The sequence below is a fragment of the Strigops habroptila genome, chromosome 6 (genome assembly GCF_004027225.2).
Source record: "Strigops habroptila isolate Jane chromosome 6, bStrHab1.2.pri, whole genome shotgun sequence".
Taxonomy (NCBI): Eukaryota; Metazoa; Chordata; class Aves; order Psittaciformes; family Psittacidae; genus Strigops; species Strigops habroptila.
The window spans coordinates 14,321,569-14,340,640 of NC_044282.2; the positions used below are offsets into that span (position 1 = coordinate 14,321,569).

At 37.0% G+C, this 19,072-nt stretch overlaps 1 protein-coding gene across 2 annotated transcripts in view; it reads left to right on the forward strand.

The window, feature by feature from the left end:
- Positions 1–19,072, forward strand: part of REV3L (REV3 like, DNA directed polymerase zeta catalytic subunit) — a 139,222-nt gene that overhangs the window by 85,716 nt on the left and 34,434 nt on the right. For both annotated transcript variants that reach the window (XM_030489459.1, XM_030489458.1), the window contains 5 exons: positions 1,406–1,517; positions 10,583–10,698; positions 14,635–14,753; positions 15,390–15,508; positions 16,513–16,654. In XM_030489459.1, the coding sequence (XP_030345319.1) occupies positions 1,406–1,517; positions 10,583–10,698; positions 14,635–14,753; positions 15,390–15,508; positions 16,513–16,654 (608 nt within the window). The remainder of the gene's footprint in view (positions 1–1,405; positions 1,518–10,582; positions 10,699–14,634; positions 14,754–15,389; positions 15,509–16,512; positions 16,655–19,072) is intronic.

A 19,072-nucleotide genomic window follows, 5' to 3' on the forward strand; every position in this document is an offset into this window, starting at 1 on the left:
TGAGTACCACTGGTTTAGGCTAGTAAAAGAACAAAAACAAACAAAAAACCCAAAAACAAAAGTCCTCTTTCTTTCAGGGTTTCTTTGGCATTGTGAATGTGTATTAAACCACAAAATACTGTCTAAAATCTAAGCGTGGACAAAACTTACCAGAAATAAATTTAGCATTAAGGCAACAGCTCCTTCTTTTAACCACTTTATTTTTCAAAGTATTGTAGATACTATATCATGTTAAGCTAAGTTCTTACTGTTCTCAGTGAAGTTTTTTGTGGTATTATATGCTTGTTACTATCTTTCAAAAAAATGATCTCTACTATCTTACTAAGTGAGACTTTCCACAGTATAGCCACTATGGCTTGCTAGGTATGTGCCACTGATAAATTATCAAGAAAAAGCTCTCTGTAAAGTGGTCCAATAATATTTTTAAAAGCCAAAGGTTCTGATCTGGGTTTGTTAGTGAAAGTGACGTGTTTAAATGTTATTGTGCCATTCCTTGCTTTAATTGATGTGTGCTGTCAATATTTTCTTGGTTAGAACTTTTGAGTTCCCTGTGGAGTGACTTGACGTTGAGATACACTTTTTTTTCCCTTTTTGTATTATAATTGCTTTGTAAGTTACAGTACTCATTTTAACATTTATTTCTGAAAGCACACTTTTTTAATTATCAAGTTCTTAAGAATATGTCAAAGTAGAATGCCTTTTAAAAGCTCCAGATTGTTGCCTCAATCAGAGATATTACTATCTGTTGTATAAAGAAAATGAAAACACACAGTATGTGTTGTGTATTAGTAAAGAAGGGTTTTCTTTATATGGAAGGCAAATGCTGAGTTCCTGCACGCACACAAATTTAGTTATTATTCACACATTTATCAACGTAGACACTCTTAACGTGCACTAAGTGAGCAGTTGCTCATGTTTTCCATGGCTGTAAGTAACTTAACAGTATTTTTTTAAGAAATGTACTGAAAAAAGAACTATGCTATTGCTATGTAGCATTTTCATTCTTCAAAGCATTTTGCAAAGCAGTGCTCTCAGCTAGCAATTGAAATACGTATTTTGCGTGAAAACTGTGGTCCTGCAGTATTTCTTATTCAAAAATAATTTTCTAATAGCTGGACTCTTGTACCTGGAAAATGGTGAAATTTCTCTTGAATCAAATCTATATCTGAGAATTTGTGCAAGATTACCACTATGGTAGAATTTTACAAAGTGAAAAAAGCAAACTTTCCCACCCAAGAGGAACAAAACAAGTCCCTGAAATTAATTGTGGTAATCATTAAAGATAAAAATAGGTTGTATTCCATGCTTCTTTTCAGTTATATGTTTTATTCTAAAGCAGTATTGTTGACTGAAGTAATGGAATTACTTCTAAATTGTAATGATGGTTTTTTACTTTATTTTCTAGGGAGCAGAGACCAAGCCCCCTTGCTCACAAGATCTGGAGTTACAGGACTAGAAGTCAGTTACGCTACTGATGAAAGAACTCTTTTCCAGGAAGTAGTGAATATTGTAAAAAGGTAGCATATCTGTACGTTCTGCTTTTATTTTTCAGGCTTGGTACAGCAGATTTAGTTCCTTCAACCCTTGCCAGTCTCTCAAATACTGGTTTTTGTTGATGTTGTTGTTGTTGTTGTTGTTGTTGTTGCTGTTGTTTCCCTCAAAGGCTTATTTCTAGACTGGACAAGCATGCTGGTCTTTCAAATAAAAACACTTTTTGCTTTTCCTTTTCTCTGACAGCAAGAACATTCAGATCCTCCTAAGCAGCTGAGTTACAGTCTTGAAACTAATCAGCCATATAAGTAATCTTTTTTAACATATAACCTTTCCTGTTAATCCCAGAATTCATTACACATCTCTCTCTGAAACTCTAAGAGTAGTAGATATTAACAGTGCTGAGAGCTATAGAAAACCCCTCAGGTGGGGAGAATTTTTCTAGGGACTCTGAGGCAAGACAAAAAAACCCCTACATGGTACTGAAACTACTATTGACAGATTTAAATAACCAGTAGTTGAAAAATCAGTTTCCTTCATTAGTTTTGTCTTCTCTGAATGGAAATCCCCTGCTCTATCAGACTTGGAAAGCTGCTGGTTTTCCCCATCTCCACCAAGGCTGGGAAGCCTGTTTGGTAGCCCTCTCAGCTGGTGAGTAGGTGGAACCACAGACGTCTCTCCAGGCCCTACCGTCAGAGGTGCAAAGCTGTAAAATTGCAAGGCAAAATAAACAGATTTAAACTCTGAGTCACCCTGCTGGAATAGAGGCACAAGAAAAAAATGTGTACTAGGCAGAGTACATTTGCAATTCTTTCTCTCTCCAACCAGAAAACCTCTGATGAGAAAGACATTGACCAAGCCCATGAAGCCAGAATACAAAAAGAGTTGCTGAATGCAACCAACAAAGGGTGGGTCCTGACAGAGCAGCAGATCCTTGTTCAGAGAAGACAAAATTCAGGTAAGGAACATAATTTTATTTTTCTCTTTCTTGGAAATCTAGTGCTCCATCAAACTTAGGAAGATTACTGCCAGTAAATGAAGAATTCTCCACCAGTTGTGTGGAAGTTTAAAAAGTAACAGTACATAAAGACTATGGAAGAGAGAACTCAGCAGTTAGAATATGTATTTACCACTGAAGAACAGAAGTCATCTGCATCTGTACATATTGAAGGCATTATAGAATGAAAAAAAGCATGCAATTTTTGTAGTACTTCAAGATGGAATGTACCAACCATGAGGTTGTTGTCTGAGAAATCTCTTCTTAAGAGATCTTCTCTTTCAACACTGTGCTAGCATGCCTTCAAAGATTGGGTTAGTTAACTTGTATTCCTGAAAGATAAAAGATTTGATCTATTAATGGAGGCAGACTGCTGTCATCATCTTAGTCTACTTCCTTCCCCCTCTATGCAATATCACTTGAGGAATCAGACTTCTGCTGAACTCTCAACAAACATGTTTTTAAAACTTGGACTGCATCTACAGTTTGCTGCGCTTTTCCCCCTTAATTTTCTATAGCCTCAGCAAAAGAGAATAAGAAATTTTGCTGGAGTAAATGTTTTATATTAAGCAAAAAAAAGTGTCTGGATCCAGAGCAGCTTTAACTGAAGGAAAAAATATGGTAAAACTACTTGATTCAAAAGTAGTGGACTGCAAAATTTTTTTTCTCAATGGGAAAGGAACAAGCAAGCAGCTTTAATGAAAACTTTCAGCAACAGGAATTATTTTTTAAACAATATTCTGTTGCTGGTCTTAGCGTTATTTTTTCCAGCACAAGCTAGGTACTCCAGTTGTGGTAGGTGCACATAATAGTAGGTCTGATAAGCTAGAGAAAGAAGACAATTAGGCAGTGTTGAAGAAGCATTACCACTTCGGCTCATGGAACAAAACTCAAAATCACCCTAATTTATTAGCAGAGAACCGAATCAGTATCTTATATACTGATGTACTATCAGGCCAGAGGATAATAGATTCTTGTGACCAAATAGCATACCCAGCATGACTGCAACTTGCTTTTGGTTCATATTCTTGGCATCTTTGGCTGTTAGAGGGAAGTGTGGAAGAGTGAAATTCCAAATTCCTAGCACAACGAATGACAGAATATCTATTCAGTCTTGATCATCAATGCCAGGAACAGACTTCATCAGCTTTGTTGCTGCACTGAAAAAAGGGTACCTCAACTGTGGGAGGAATTCTTACGCAGTCCAATTGAAGAATTCTTGTTCCCATTTCTAATCATTCTCCTAGTAGTTGGCCTAATTCTTGCTCTTGTTTCAAATATGTTAAATTGTGGAACATATTCATTTGTTTCATGTTCCAGCCGCCTTCTGCTCTTAGCTCATCAGTCTGTTTTTCTGTCAGAAATCTGCAAGCGTTTTGTCTTTGAACAAATGACCCAGAGTATCTACGCAAATAGTTTTTATAATGTGCTGGCTGATTTGAGGGACGCAGATGCTGAAGTAAAGAGTGATAAATTGGTGAGGTTTTAATGCTTGCTGGTGTTTTATTCTTGGGCTGCACCGCTGGCATTTTGTCACTATGTTTCCCAAATCTAACTTTTTATAGCAGAGCTAAATTTGTTCTGTTACATGTTCACTGAAGATGAGTATTGCTCCAGAAAGTTCACTGGAATTCATGAGCTGAAGTTGAATTCAGTTATACCTTCACTGTGAAGTTGTTCAGCATGTGCTAGATCTGAATGACCACAGTAAGATTAACATGTGTTTCCACCTAGACGTCTGTGAAGTAAATACCAGGTTCTTCTGTGAAATTAGTAGATGTTGTCTCTGATTAACTATGGGCAGTTGGCAAATGAAAATAAGTCATCTTGAGGTCCGTAGACCAAGAAGACCTGGCTGTTTCTCTGGAATTGTGATCTGTGATTTCATCTATGCTGAAAACTAGCACATTTGTCCAAATATTGAGGGCAATAAGCACCTTTATTTCTAGGAAGTTATTACTGAGAGTGATTCAGCTGTGAAATGAGAGCACTTATAAGTGAGAATACCAAAATCTATGTAGAGACAGGTAAAAGGAAGCACATCATTGTAAAGAGACTTTGAGAACTGTCTTTAAAAGGTATTGAAATCCTGAGCTGCTTGAGGGTTGAGAGGCAGGAAACAGTTTGAAAAGAAGAGCTGTAGATTTGTAACAAAGAAAAACATAGTTATGGTGTTCTTGGTACCTTGACAACCATCTTGGAGTTTGAGAGAAAGCTTCACCTACGTAGGTCAATTTTCCATTCTTCGGTAAGCCGTCCTCTGGCTCAAAACTGGCATAAAGCAGCTGAGAAACAACCTCCTTCCCATCCTGTCCAGCCACTGCGGATGATCTACAAGCACAGAGAGCCACGTTGTAGGCTCTTTGGAGTTGTCATAGGGGAAATTGGTTTTTTCTCTTGAAATGGAGCCTGTACCTATATTGCTATACTAAGGGATTGTGTCATGCTGCCTGAACAGCCTTCTTGAATAGACCCTCTCTTTATCATAAGGTGTCAGCTGCAATGAGTTGGGAGGAAAATTGGAAGAATCTGTCTGTTCGAAAAAGTAAAACAGAAACACCCTTCTGTCTTAACCTACGGGCAGAAAAAAGAGTAAATGCATTCATATAGCTCCATAAACCAGTCATTGCAAAATGCAGGAAAGCTGGCACTTTGAGGAGGCAGAGGAGGAAGGGAATGCTACAAGAATGTTTGTCTTGGAGATTAAAAAAACACAGGAAAACTAGAGATGTCCAAGGCTGATGGAGCAGTGGATTCCCATGAAAGAGAAATGAAATGTCTGGGCCTCTCCTACACTTTTAAGGCAAATTGTGCCATTCTTCTCTTAAGTGCAAATACTACCCGAGAGCAGAAAAGGGCTGGTCCTGCAGGCATGAGAGAAGCAAACTTTGGGGAATTCACATGGGAATGTACAGTCCCCATCTTTGTGACACATGGAGGATGTGGTAACAAGGTGCGTTTGAAAAAAAGTAGCAGATTTGCTGCTGTTTGAGACCAGCCACCCACAGCTCCTTTTCCCCATGGAAGTAGTTTCTGATAAAAGTACAAAAATGGTATAAAGTTGTAAGATTTTTCTTAAAGACTGTGGGGATAAAACATCTGTAAATTAGTTGCTAATACTTATCATTTAAATATTTTGTATAATGTTTTTCATGTATGATGATTTTTTTTTTTTTACTGTATGCAATACGTTATATTTGTTGTTCTGTAAATGCTCTAGCAGAGTTTCCTTTTTAAAATAGAGATGTGCTAATCTAACCTTCTTTCTCCAGGTCAGTATCGTCATCTGTGGTGTTTTCTTCTAGAAATCTTTACTTAATGTATCAACTGTATCAACTTTATGGATTTTTATTGTCCAAAGCAAACTGGAAAAATGTTTTCGGAGATTTCAGTTATGTATTTGAGTCACCAAGTACGCTGCTGCCATGTCCAGTTACTGCTTTTGTCTGTATCATAGGTCTGGCCTAATTTTATTTTCCCCCACTTTTTCTCTTAATTTTAGCTGGAAGAAAAATAGCAGTCAGGAAAACCAGACACATAAATAGAAGGGACGGCAAACTGGGAGCTTTAGTTTTTATTCACGAAATTACCAAATGAGAAAGAGGAAGAGATGGCATAACAGCACATAACAACAGCTAGAAAGGAAAATAATCACATTTCTTCTCTCTGCAGCATGTATGAGTTGAATGCTAATGCTGTCATCTTTAAATCCAGCCAGCATAAATGCTGCTTTTCATCTTTGCAGAGAGACTGGCAACAGCATGCAAAGCAGTATCAGTGCCCATCCTTTTAACAGAAGAACACTACTTTGGCAGGCACATCTCTTATTCCTGTCGTGTTAGTCCTAGCCAGCAGCTTTCAAATCTCAGCATTGTAACTTACTAGTTTCTTGCAGGTGTAAAAGCTGGTCTCATTACAATTTATTTTAATAGAACAGTTTAAACTGATGATGAAGACCAGCTGGATAGTATACTGTAAAAATTGTGAGAAGGGAGGATGAAAAATATAAAACTTGTCTTCTCTTTAGCTCACAGTCTGTCATCTTTGTGGTACTACATGAAAAGGGGAAAAAGTGAAAGACAGACTTCAGTTGAGCTCACATCAGGTAAACCTTAGGTTTACCTGTTCATTTTCCCATTTGGAATAATGTCAACTTTTGGCTCCAGGCATCTCTTCTTCTCTAATGGCAAAAAGAAGACTGCAGAAGGTCTCAACAAATGATACACTGGTCCATTGGTACAGCTGTACATGGGATTGGGCTGCAGGAGAGGGGGCAATTCTGCTGCATAAATTGAGATAGAGTTGATAGAAAGGAAATAAGAAGCAAGAAACAGCAGTGCCTCATGTTAGGTGCAAGAAATCTGATAGGTCTGTTAAACTTATTGCGTAAGGTAGACCTTATGCATACTATGGTGCAGGAGTTTGGGGTCCCAAGTTTTGCTCAGTAGAAGGGAGTTCTACTTGAAGTTAATCTTGTTTTGGTTTTTCCTTCTAAGATAATTCAGAGATACACTCAATCAAAAATTACTTTGATTGTAAAGTTAAGGAAACACCTAAGCATCCATAACTTTGTTAATATTAATTATAGTCCTTTATGCATATACATTGTGAATGTATACAGATAGGCATACAAAATACTGCAGTAAATCACACATACATTTATCCAAGCCACTCAATTGCTGGAAGTGTGTTTATCATTTTGCATCCTTTCAGGAGGATACCACTTGGATGCAAGTTTTAAATAGGGGGAATTGAAACTAGGGGACTATGCTTACTGGGAATTCACAGTAGGGTTTGAATTCACCATTTACTAGCTACTCTACCTTGATTTTCCATGTAGGTTACTTTGTATGAGAGTTGTCTGACTGAAAGTTAGACATTTTTCATTGTCGTGTACACTATACAGAAAGAATAGAATCTCATTCTGCAGGCGGTGGCTTATGAAGTCGTAAGTAATAGTTTGCCCAAAGAGGCCATTTTTCTTCAATGACAATAAAGAGGCCAGCTTAGAAAACATGAGATGCCAAAATTAGTCAAAATGAGGCCCTCCCCTTAATGCACGTGTGGTGTCTCGTTGGGAAGGAAAAGCAGAGTAAGTAATGCATGTAAAGTGATACCCTGTGACTCAGTAATATGCCATTATAGGCAATCCCTAATGGCCTGCACAAGCAAGACTGAGTTCAAAACTAGCATGCTGATTTTTTTTTTAATCTTTTGAGTGATAAGCTTTCAAATCTTCATGTGAAGTTACATAAAGTTGTGTTAAAATATGTAATGTCTAACTTAGATACGATTTATTTCTATAAGAAAATTCATGTATCTGAAAACATCATAAACTAAAGTAGGTTTATGTCTTGTCCTGTAAAACATCTTCGCATTTGAAGGATACTAGAGAAGCAATTCGTGAGATAGTATGCAAATTATTTACAGAGGTCATTTTACTCATTAGCTTAAAAAGAAAACAGTAAGATTAACTCTAGAATTGATGAAATGTTGTGTTCATACAAATGGGGGGATTTGCAGTAGTAATGTAATAGCCCAATAAAATTTAGGTAAGTAGGAAGTGAGGAAGTTTATATACTACTTGGGTAAGGAAAAAACCAAAGCAACTGTCCTTCATAGCAAGTGGTAGCTACTAGTACAGTTACAGCAGCTTACTGCTTCCAAACAGTACACTTGTTTCTGTTCAGAACAGGCTTAAAAGAGCAAGCAAATTCCTACCGTAATGAATACTGACAAGTTTCTCATTCATGTTCGCGTCTATCATGGAACCCATCTGTATAATGTCTTGCCCTGCATAAAATCTACAAGTATTTTCCATTTTGAATTATGTTAAATTGAATTACATTTTCAAATCTGAACATAAATGACTACTTCCTTCATTTTAAATAATCAGTAGTGTTTTGTAATATGCTAGGACCGTGAGAGTTTAGCTGCAAGAATTAATGTGAAAATATGTTAATTTTTCTAACATTCATTCTACAACTATATAAGCCATTGCATAATGCCTTTTTATTTCAAAGCTTAGATGAAGCTGTTCATAATTTTGGAGCCTCAACTGGCAATCATTGAATGTTGTGCAGAGCAGCAAGTGGTCGTAACTCTTTTTGATGCTGATTTTGATGCTGGAAGGAACTGCAGGCTAGCTTCATTTCATTTGTCCATAAATTGTTACACGTAGCTTTGGGTTTGTACCACTGGTAGAATAGGATTCCAAAATGAGTTTACTACTTCCATTCCTGATGATCATTTCCTGTCTCCAAAAACAAAGAATTGTTCATTTGACATTAACAGCAGATGGCAAAATACCCACCAGATGCAAAATGATAGTTCTTTTACTTTCTCTAGAATGCTAGAAATCAAAAGCTTACTTTAGAATCTTCTGCTTTAGCCAAAAATTGTATCAAAACCATTCCTTAACAGGTACAAGTAGGTGGTAAAAGGGACTTTTGAAACTTCTGCTGACTGGTGCAAAAGCCCAAATGGTAATAAAGAGGATAGCCATGCTGAGTAAGAAGATTCAAATACTTTTCTGTTTATTTTTCATTAAAAGTTAGTGTCCATGGCAGAAGTATAGAGAAGCTCTTTTCTGGAGCTATTCTCAGAGTAGTTAGTTACTTCCAAGTGAGTTGTCATCTGCATTTGGACACACTTGCAAGGAAAACACTGTCATGATGAAGTCTGAAGCTTCATTTGTAATGTCTGTGATACAACTCTGACTTAGGATTCAGATAAAGTTATTCTCCTATATCCGACAGTCAGGAAATGTTGGCATCTTTTGGTGTGTTTAATGATGCAAAAAGTACAGAGATCCTGTTCATAAGCCAAGGCCCCTGCCTACTTCTCCCATAAACTAAGGTCTACAAGCCTGCATCCTCCTGTGGAGCTGCACACAGACTGTGGTACAGGACCCTCAGCCTATCATCCTCTCCTGTACCTCTTGGCAGCTGCCCTTTTGTCATTCAGTTGTATTGAATGCTGCCTGCCTGCTGGAACTCAGAATCCCTTGACTGAGCTGCACTGAAAGAAGCATCTATTATTCCCAGTGAAGCTTCCTTTCTTTTTTTACTATAAAAATAACAGCTATCTGACACTACTTTGACCAGTCTCTTTCTGCCCAGCCGCAGAAAATCATTCTTGAGCTCTTCAGCAAGTGACCAGATCATGACTTCTGGTGTTAATAGTGCCTACTCAAAAGGTAGGCGATACAGGCTCTTCTGACCCAAGTCCTACCCGTGCTTTGACTTTGAGGCCACCTTGATTGTCCTTCTGTCTAGTGAACTCTTCTCTGAGCCTCGATGGAAGATGGGCAGTGACCATGTCAGAAGATAATTCTGACTTTTCTTTTTGCAGTACCTAAGCCAGTCTAATTTTCCACCTGGCATGAGATACAGCATACAATGAGTTTTTCTTGTGTATCTTACAGAAAGAAGGTTAACTTAAATGAAGAGGTATTTAAATAGAACTGGTAGATACAGTTGCTTTTCTCTATGTTTCACTTTTGACAGCTCTCACTTAACTGCCACTTGTAACTTTCTCAATAGTCACCATTTAGGACCAGAAGCCTCCTCTGATTATTATAAGCCACACTGCAGTATGTGTGATACATTGTTACCAGGCTACTTGAATGTTTTGCAAATAACTAATTCTATTCTATTTCATAAAGGAAAATAGTATGACAAAGTTTGAAGACTGGACTATATTTCATTGCATCTGTCTTATGCTGGTAGCTAGGTTTCAGTTTATGCTTGATACAGCCTGATCCATAAAACCTGATTAGACCTAGATTTTGTTCTTTACAAATAGAGGCTGAAATAAGAGAAGTATATTAAAAAAAAAAAAAAAAAACAACAAACCCCAATTAAAATATTCCTTCCAAAAGTTTTTTCAGTTGAATGTTATTGAAAATCCTAAAAGATTGTCTGTTTTAAATACTGTTTCTTAGTCTAGATGCTGCTTTCATAGAAACTCATTGTGGCTGCTTCTTTTCTTAAACTCGACATGATTAGAATGAAATCCTGTTTATACACTGTTCATGGAAGGTATTTTCTTAAATAATATGAAACTCATTTTCCTTTCCTCCCCCCTCTCTAGATACGACCCAGACATTTTGTTAGGCTATGAAGTCCAGATGCATTCCTGGGGTTATCTCTTACAGAGGGCTGCTGCATTAAATGTTGATTTATGCCAGATGATTTCTCGTGTACCAGGTAAGTTACTGTGTAGGGGTTCAGTTTAGTTCTGTAGGAACAAGTTGTAATCTATGAATAAATTTTAAAAATAGATGCAGAGTATTTCTTCAGATGCACCTTTTTGGGTTTTGGTTTGTTTTTTTTTGAATACCAATGAGATTCTGGTTTTTAGTGTGTTCTGAATTTTTAAATTCCTTGTGTATTCCACTTCAGGATGTGTCATATATCTGTGAACCTGAACTCATTTTCAGTAGCCGAGTGTGTTAAGTTTTTAGTTCTTTGAGGTGCTTCTGCTACCAAACCTTCTCTTGCTTCTCCTTGATGTCAGTTATATATGTCATTCAAGGTACCTACCATAATCGTTATTTGCCATCTCTGTGGCTGGGATATGAGGACATAAAGATGCTCCTGAGCAGCACTCATCCTGGTTATCTTGTAATAAAATTCTTACTTTCAATAGCCAGTCTTGTACTGTGGGCAAATTTTACTGGCCTAAATACTGATGCTTTCCTCCAACATTCAGAAAAAGACCTGTTTGGGCTGTTCTTGAAAACCTGGGGAAAGCCTACTGTCTATATTTAACCATTCAATACAAGCTATCATTCTCCAATCCTAACCATTCTATGATTCTGAAGAATGCAGTTAGTGAGCAGCTAAATCAATGTGTTGCACCTGAGAAGAGTCAAGATGACCTTTATAAAATTAAAAACTCTCAAAAATTTGTTGTAGCTCTTTACAGTCATCAGGAAGATGTGGATGAGAGACATTTTAAATTTATTTTAAAAATCAAAACAATTGAAAAAGCCACTCTTGTCAGGGCTCTTGCCAAAGATCTGTGCAGAAAACTAAATAGCCATGAAATAAGAAGTGCTTTCCTGTGATTTTCCTATTAAAAGCTTGATCCCCGTTACTCTGTAATGGTTGAAAAAGCAGATGAAATGTTAGGAATTATGGAGCAAGGAAAATATAAAACAGTAGATGTAAACGTAAAAATCTGTAGTGTGCTTGCACCTCAAACACTGCTGATCTAGCCTCTCATAACCTTTCCCCCATGAAAATGGGTATAGGAGAACTAGCAAAGAAGAGGGTGGTAATCCAAATGTGTCTAGTAATTTAGTAAGTTAGGATTCCAGAAGAGACGTAACTGGATGAAGAAGGTAAAAGTCTACGAAATCTTGAGTGATAAAAAGAGAAATATGGGTCACTTGTTCATGGTCTTTTCCAATGCAAGAACCAGAATTTGTCAAATGAAGCTAGCAATGGCAGCTACAGAATAGGAGTTGACTTTTCCTTGTCACAAGATAGTACGAATGCTTAAAATGTACGTTGCTTTGAGGAGATAAATTCTTCCAAGAAAAATGCATTGGGAACTACTATATATGTGAAAATAATGCCTGGAAGCTGCAAATGGTTAGAAGTAGCAATACCTGCTTCCCCTCTTCTTGAAGCATCTGCTTTTAGGTACTTGATAGAACATGATACTGAGCTAATTGCATCTTTGGGCTTTCCCAGCATAGCAATAGCATCTTTTATGCTGTCATCCTGTGTGCCTAGCCAGGAGAACACGATGTTTTAGAAGAGCCATGTTCACACTCCTTCCTTGATGTTCAAATATTTGTGCACTCTTCTGATGTCTTCAAAATCTTTTGATGCTTTTGATACCTGTGACCTGTTTAGAAAAGGTCTTAGTTAGAGAGACCTCCCAGGGACAAGAAAACATGAGAACAAATTTGCATGTTCAGTTTAAAGTTGTTGGCAACTGGATGTTGGTGAATTTTTAAATATTTAACATATGAAAACAGGAGCACATGACATTTTAAATATGAATTGGCTGTCAAAGATCACAAGTTTCCTTCTTCAACACAAAGGTCTCAAATTTGTTCTTCAGGAATAATAACTGATTGCATGAACCTTGTTATTAAATTCCCCATTATGGCTCAAATTGACATGATATGCTGGTTGCAGCAATAAAGCCTCTGGGTACAGTCTTCAAAGGTGTTGAAGGATGCTCAGAAAAACTTTGGACCCCTTACACTTCAAGATTTGCATTATCTTTGGTAAGAGGAATAGTAAGTGTTGCAAAGGTTTCTTAAAAAACCTCCAAAGATCTTACTGCTCTACTGTAAAGTATGGCTGAACAATCTCTTCAGTTTGCAACAGGTAACTAATGTGCCTCTGCTTTTGTTCTCAAAGGCTGAGTCACAGCTCTTGTCTTGCAGAACAGCTGTGTCTGCGCTGTAGTTGATGCAGAATCAACTCACATCAGCAAAGCTCTGTGTAGTACCCATCTTCATGACACAAGCTACTGTTCAAGTTACTGGAATTGAGGTACACATAAAGAGTTCCTCAGAGAAGGAAGGTTACTTCTCTGGGAACTATATGGTTCTTAATGGTAGTGTCCCTATGTATTTCACAGTTGAGCTTCCTTCCCTACACTGTGAAGTCCCACAAAACATGGGTTCAGTTCTTGTGAAGAAAACCAGGGTTGTAGCCCTTAACTTCTTTGGACATAAATTTCAATTGGGCATGCAGGACATAGGTGTGATCTCCACAGCAGTGGTATTCATAGTCCAGATATTCTTTTACTGGGTGGTAGATGCACACCCGGAAGTGGAATGCACTTAAAATTTTTCTAAGAACTAGTATTATTGTAAGGTAAGTAATTATTCTTTTTTGACTGATCTGAAACAATTAGGAGGCTAAAAATATGGTATGCATTTTGATAAAGTGTATGAAAGGTCTGCTAAATTTTGTCAAGGCTCTGTAATTTATTGATAGGGTCAGTAAATGACAAATAGGTTCCCTTAACTATATTTGAAATATCAACATATGAAGTTAGTCTGTAATACATTGTTTCGTAGCAGTTCTGCAGAATTGCAGGCAATTTTTACTTCTGTCTTCAAGGGTAAATACGCTTCATGGCTGTCTGAGGAACTAATTGCTCAGTTCTGATCATTATTGCAAAGCATTGTGTATCCAAACTTCTATATGCTCTGTCCAAAATATTCTGCTTTTTATTAGTAGGGTACTATACAGAGATATGTGATACATGAGTAGTAGCAGCACACAAAAACAACAGCTGAAAAATGGATATGGCTTTAGAATTGTGGGAAAACTGCCTGAAAGTGCTTTCTCTTCCACTGAACTAGTAAGAAAGAACAAGACTGGAAGATCACGTAATACAGTGTGTTTTCATATTGAATTTTAACCTGTGTTGTACCTTTTAAAAAACATCTATGTAAACTCAGGAAAGAATACCAAAATTGTAGCCTTAGGATGACTGAAAAAAGAAGACAGTGCCAAGAAGCGTATACCGAAAAGACTGTCTTCTCTTGTGTTCTAGTATTTCAAAGCATGAGAAAACCCAAGGATGGCAAGAGAGGGTATCTTTCCTGTAATGTTGTCACTGCTGTCTTACAGAAAGATTCAGAGTGCTACTTCCTTCTCTCACCATTTGTGCTATCCAGCACTCATGTCTATCAGCTCCCACTGCAGTGGGCTTGCTTTTACTGTATGAAAGGTGCTGAGTTTTCTCTCCCCCGATCTGTGTAAGATTACAAGTAAAGCTTTGAGTTATACACTCGATAGAGCAGAAATCACTTCTTTTATTTTTCTTTTATTTTTTTTTTATTTTTTTTTTTACTGTTGTACACTAGTGTACGTGCACCTAGCTCTCAAGTAACATTCAGCAGTGCTATAGAGAATATATTGCCATGGACACTATTTCAATGAAACTGAAGTGGGAGTTATCTTCAGAGGAATGTGCAAGAGCAGAAAAACTGGAGGGGTTTTATTTAGAGATCATGTAGAAGACTGGTAAATAATCTTGTGCAATCAGTAACAGTCTTTAATAATTTGTATTTTTCTAGAGAGCTCAAATTGGAAGAGGGACAGCTTGATCTGGTCTTGACCTCCTATAACTTGTCTAAATATATTTGCTTTTAATGTCTTTAGATGAAAAGAAGGAGAACAGGTTTGCAGCTGAGCTGGATGAATATGGATCAGATACAATGAGTGAAATAAATATTGTTGGGCGAATTATCTTAAATATTTGGAGAATGATGAGAAATGAGGTAACGCTTTTAAAAGGTTAATGTAATTGACTTATGGGGGTTTAATTATTGTAGATGTTTTTGAAATTTCATATAACTAAGGTAACTTTTTGTTCTTTATTTGTACACCTTTTCAAATAGAGGAGTCTGCCGCTTTGTTAGAGTGGATTTTTGCATTTTGCTAAAATGCAAAACACTGAAGCCCATATCTTTCAGTAATGTTTCTTAATGATACTCCTTTTCAATTCTTTGTGGGTTTTGAGAATAACTTACCTGTTTTAGCAATTTGTCTAGTATGGGACTTTTAGTAAATTAAATACGTGAACTTATTTTAAGCTGTCAGACTTATTCATTGTTTTGCTGTTTATGACTTTACATTTAATACTTAAATAGTTCAGTCTTTACAAATCTTGTTCTGACCAAATTCAGGCCTGATCTTTGTGATCTTCTTAATTCCACATATTCTTTTCGATTTATGAGAGAGATTCTTTCTTGACTTGTAAATAGTTAGGGACTTCTAAGTATAAATGTTCACCTTTTTAACAAAGAATTCTAATAAAAAGTTGGTAAATGCAGTGTTACAGTTTTTAAAAAGTAGAGATTTCTTTGACTGTGAAAGACATCATATGTGTTAACAGGTCCTCTGTGTTCTTCTAGGTGAATCTAATGAATTACACTTTTGAAAACGTGGGCTTTCATGTTCTTCATCAACGTTTTCCTTTATTTACTTTCCGAGTTCTGTCTGATTGGTTTGATAATAAGGCAGATGTCTACAGGTAATGATCTATTAATCCATTTTGTTTGTTGTTTTTAAGGCTGGATTCTTAACATGGGATAGGTACAATCTAAAGTCAGCACAGAAAGAAATAATCAATTTAGCTCAGGTACTAGAATGGTCTATATGCAGCAACATGAGCTTACTTGCTCTGCTGTTCTGCTGTGTAGTTATACCCTAAGTATTTCATCGCTGTGTATTTTTCTGTTTAAAGTACACAAAACCAAAATATTTTCAATTGCAGTTTCAATGTATTTGGATAGACATACTATTTTGAAGTTCTGTAAAGTCTTTATTTTGATTATACTATTAATCAGAAGGACTTTCAATGAACTGTGAAGTTCACAGTGCATGTCAACCAACCTAGGCTTAAAAACAGTACAAAACTGTGCAGAATGTTAAGACAGTAAGTGTAGCTGCTTAAAAATACCTTTCTATGATATGTATCTCACTGGGCTTCAGTCTTCCTTGGAGTCATTTGGTATTGTGTGATATGAACAATTCATAAAACTTGAGTACTGATCTGAACGTCATTTGTGACATACATGTAATTTCTGTAGAAGTTAAGTACTTTTTAACTAGGTGGAGACTTGGTTTTGTGCTGAAATTATAAACTTATGTTCAACTAAGATAGGTATTGTTAATACAGAAGGATGCTTCCACAGAAGTCCACTCAGTTAAAAAACCCATGTAAACAGATGGAGAGAAACTCAAATTTATTTATTTATTTATTTCAGTAATCCTTTAGGGTAGTAAGGAAAACAGGACATAGCATGTCATTGAGATGTGCCTTAACAGTAGTTTGCTGTAACTCATTCTGTGTCTATCTTTAGATAAGTGTAAGTGTGTGCTTACGGGAGCCACATTTTTGAAAGAGCCATATGCAAATGTCACGGGGGAAATTCTATTTGCTGGTTTGTAACAAGTTATCATAAAAATTTGTTTTTCTTAGTAGAAAGAGCAGTGCTTTCCTGATGGCTTATAACGAGGCATTAATTTTCACAGGTGGAAAATGGTTGATCATTATGTTAGCCGGGTCCGTGGGAATCTCCAGTTGTTAAATAAACTGGATTTGATTGACAGAACAAGTGAAATGGCGAGACTTTTTGGCATTCAGTTCTTGCACGTCTTAACAAGAGGCTCCCAGGTATGATTTCGTTTTCTTTACACTTCACAAAAGCAAAATAGTCTTTACAAAATGTTTTAGTTTCTTTGGCATCTTTTCAGTCAGTATACGTATATTCATAAGGTCACAGATGACTGTTTTGCATAATGTGAAAATGAAACATAAAGAAAGGCAATTCAAAACTAGTAATAATGTTTTGAATAGCTTTGTCTCGGAGATTAAAAATAAAATGGAATGCCCCAAATGTAATCATGCCAGTGGGTCTCTTCTGTCTTTGGGAGCCCTACGTTTTTCCTTTGAGTTGGTATTTTTCACACTTAGATGAGTCTGTAAATGAATGCTTTTTAAAATATTAAGAAATATAATTGAGCATGTTTTAGAAAGATGAGATTATTTTCTTCCAGGGCAGACAAAGCTGCATCGAATATGTTCTAAGTGACATTTCCTGTGAAGCAGACCTCTGGGTGAGATTTGATGATAAGACAAGAAGGGCTCTGGCTTTATTAAGTACATGTGTCATGCAAAATGTGTGTGGTCCTGTTATTTTGATACTAGCTTCAGAGGGAAAGGGAGCAGGGCAGAGCGAGATTCATGCTACTCTCTCTTTGAGACCCCAGCAGTCTCCAGTAATACCAAAGGCTTTCCTTGCCCAGGTTCTGAGTGACTAGACTAACTAGACTGGTTTTCATGGCTTCACATGTGCCCTGAATGAGACACAAGTACTCTCTCACTCAGGTGTGTCTGCTCTTCTGTTGTTGTCTTCTTTCCTACCATAATTCTTCTTTCCTACCATCTTTCTGCTTTCTATTTTAATAGACATGTAGCTGGGCTGACCAGGATTGATTATTTTGTTAACTGCTGTGGACAAAAAGAAAGCTTAAAAATGAATGTCCTAAGCAGACCAGCATTGTCTTAAGCCAAACAGAAATGGGAGTGTCTGAAGCTGCAGTTCCTTAACAATTCAATGCAATTTAAAAAGTGTTGCCACCTTTTTCCCTTTGACTGCAGCAGCCTCTGTCATCTCTTGACCCAGTGCAGGTTCTTGCCGGTCTTACTGGTACTGGCCCTATATTCAGCGGCAGACCTACAGTGGCATTCAGTAGGCATTTGCCAGTTCAGCTCCCTGATGTGGTTTACCTTGTTACCAGAACAGTAACGCTGCTGGAGCAGGGGAAGAGAAATGCACAGTTAGGGCCAGGGAGGGTAGGACTGGCTTGCTGCCAGCGTAGATATGCTTAAGCTGTCATCATTGCAGCCCACAAAGACTGTTCTGCCTGTCATTTTCTCAAATGGCTGTGAGTGGGAGTGAGCAACAGAAACATGCTGCATTTTCTGTCCTGACTGTTCTTTTCTCTCTCCTTCTGTGCACGTATGTTTTGTTTCCATTGAAACTTTATAAATCACAAAGATGGCAGTGGCAACAATTCCCTGTCACCTCAAATAATTACTTTTTTTTACTCAGAAGAATCATCACTATGTTTTATGAAGATACTCCTTTTCTCCTTAGCTGAAAAAGGTGTTAAAATGGAATAGTACTAAGGACAGATTTCAGATATTTTAAGGGTTGGGGTTTTTTTCATATTTTTGTGTATCTCATTAAGTTTTACAAGACCATTTTAAAAGGTTTTTTAATTTTATTTTATTAAACTATCTTGAATATTCCATAGTAGACTAAACGAATGAATTTTCATACAGATTATTAGTCAGATGATTGAAGAACTTGCTGAAAACTAGGAAAAAAAACCCAAAACCACCCAAACTAGCTCTTGCCAGATCCAGTCCCTGACCACCTCATCACACATCTGAGTTGATCACTGGACACAAATCAGTGTGCAGTTAGTGCAAGGCAGCAGCAGCGTAGGCTGCTGCAAAACTATGCTTTCAAACCCCAACCTGTTTGTAAGGTGTCAGAATCCTGTTAAAGCTGTTGGTTCTGTAAGTTCATTTAAAACATCAAAGTTAAAGAAATTATACCTCACCCATTCAGTGCAATGGTTGAATACGTAGCGTGTCAGGTAGAGGGCTTTTGAATAGTAATTTAATTGCTTACAAAGCACAGGATTTTAGGATTATGTAGGATTATTCTTTGATATTTGGGGATTTTTTTCAGTCCTTTGCCACCCATGTATGTAATTTTCAGCTATTTTGGTTTTTACTGTAAGTGGACAGAGTGAATACCTGGTTATTAGTGCTTTTAAAGCCTTACTAACACATTGAATAATACATAAACAGGGCTGTGTTTTTCTCATGTTGATGCCTCCACATGTGATATTTTGTGATGTCTTGAACAAGGTGAAAGTTTTGAAGCTTTTTGTTGCTTTACGCTTACTGTACTACGTGTGGCATCATCAGACAGAAAGCACAATACCCAGTGCAAAGCAGCACACTTTTGAAATGGGCTGACTTAGATTCTTCCATTGGTTCTTGTGCTGACAAGTA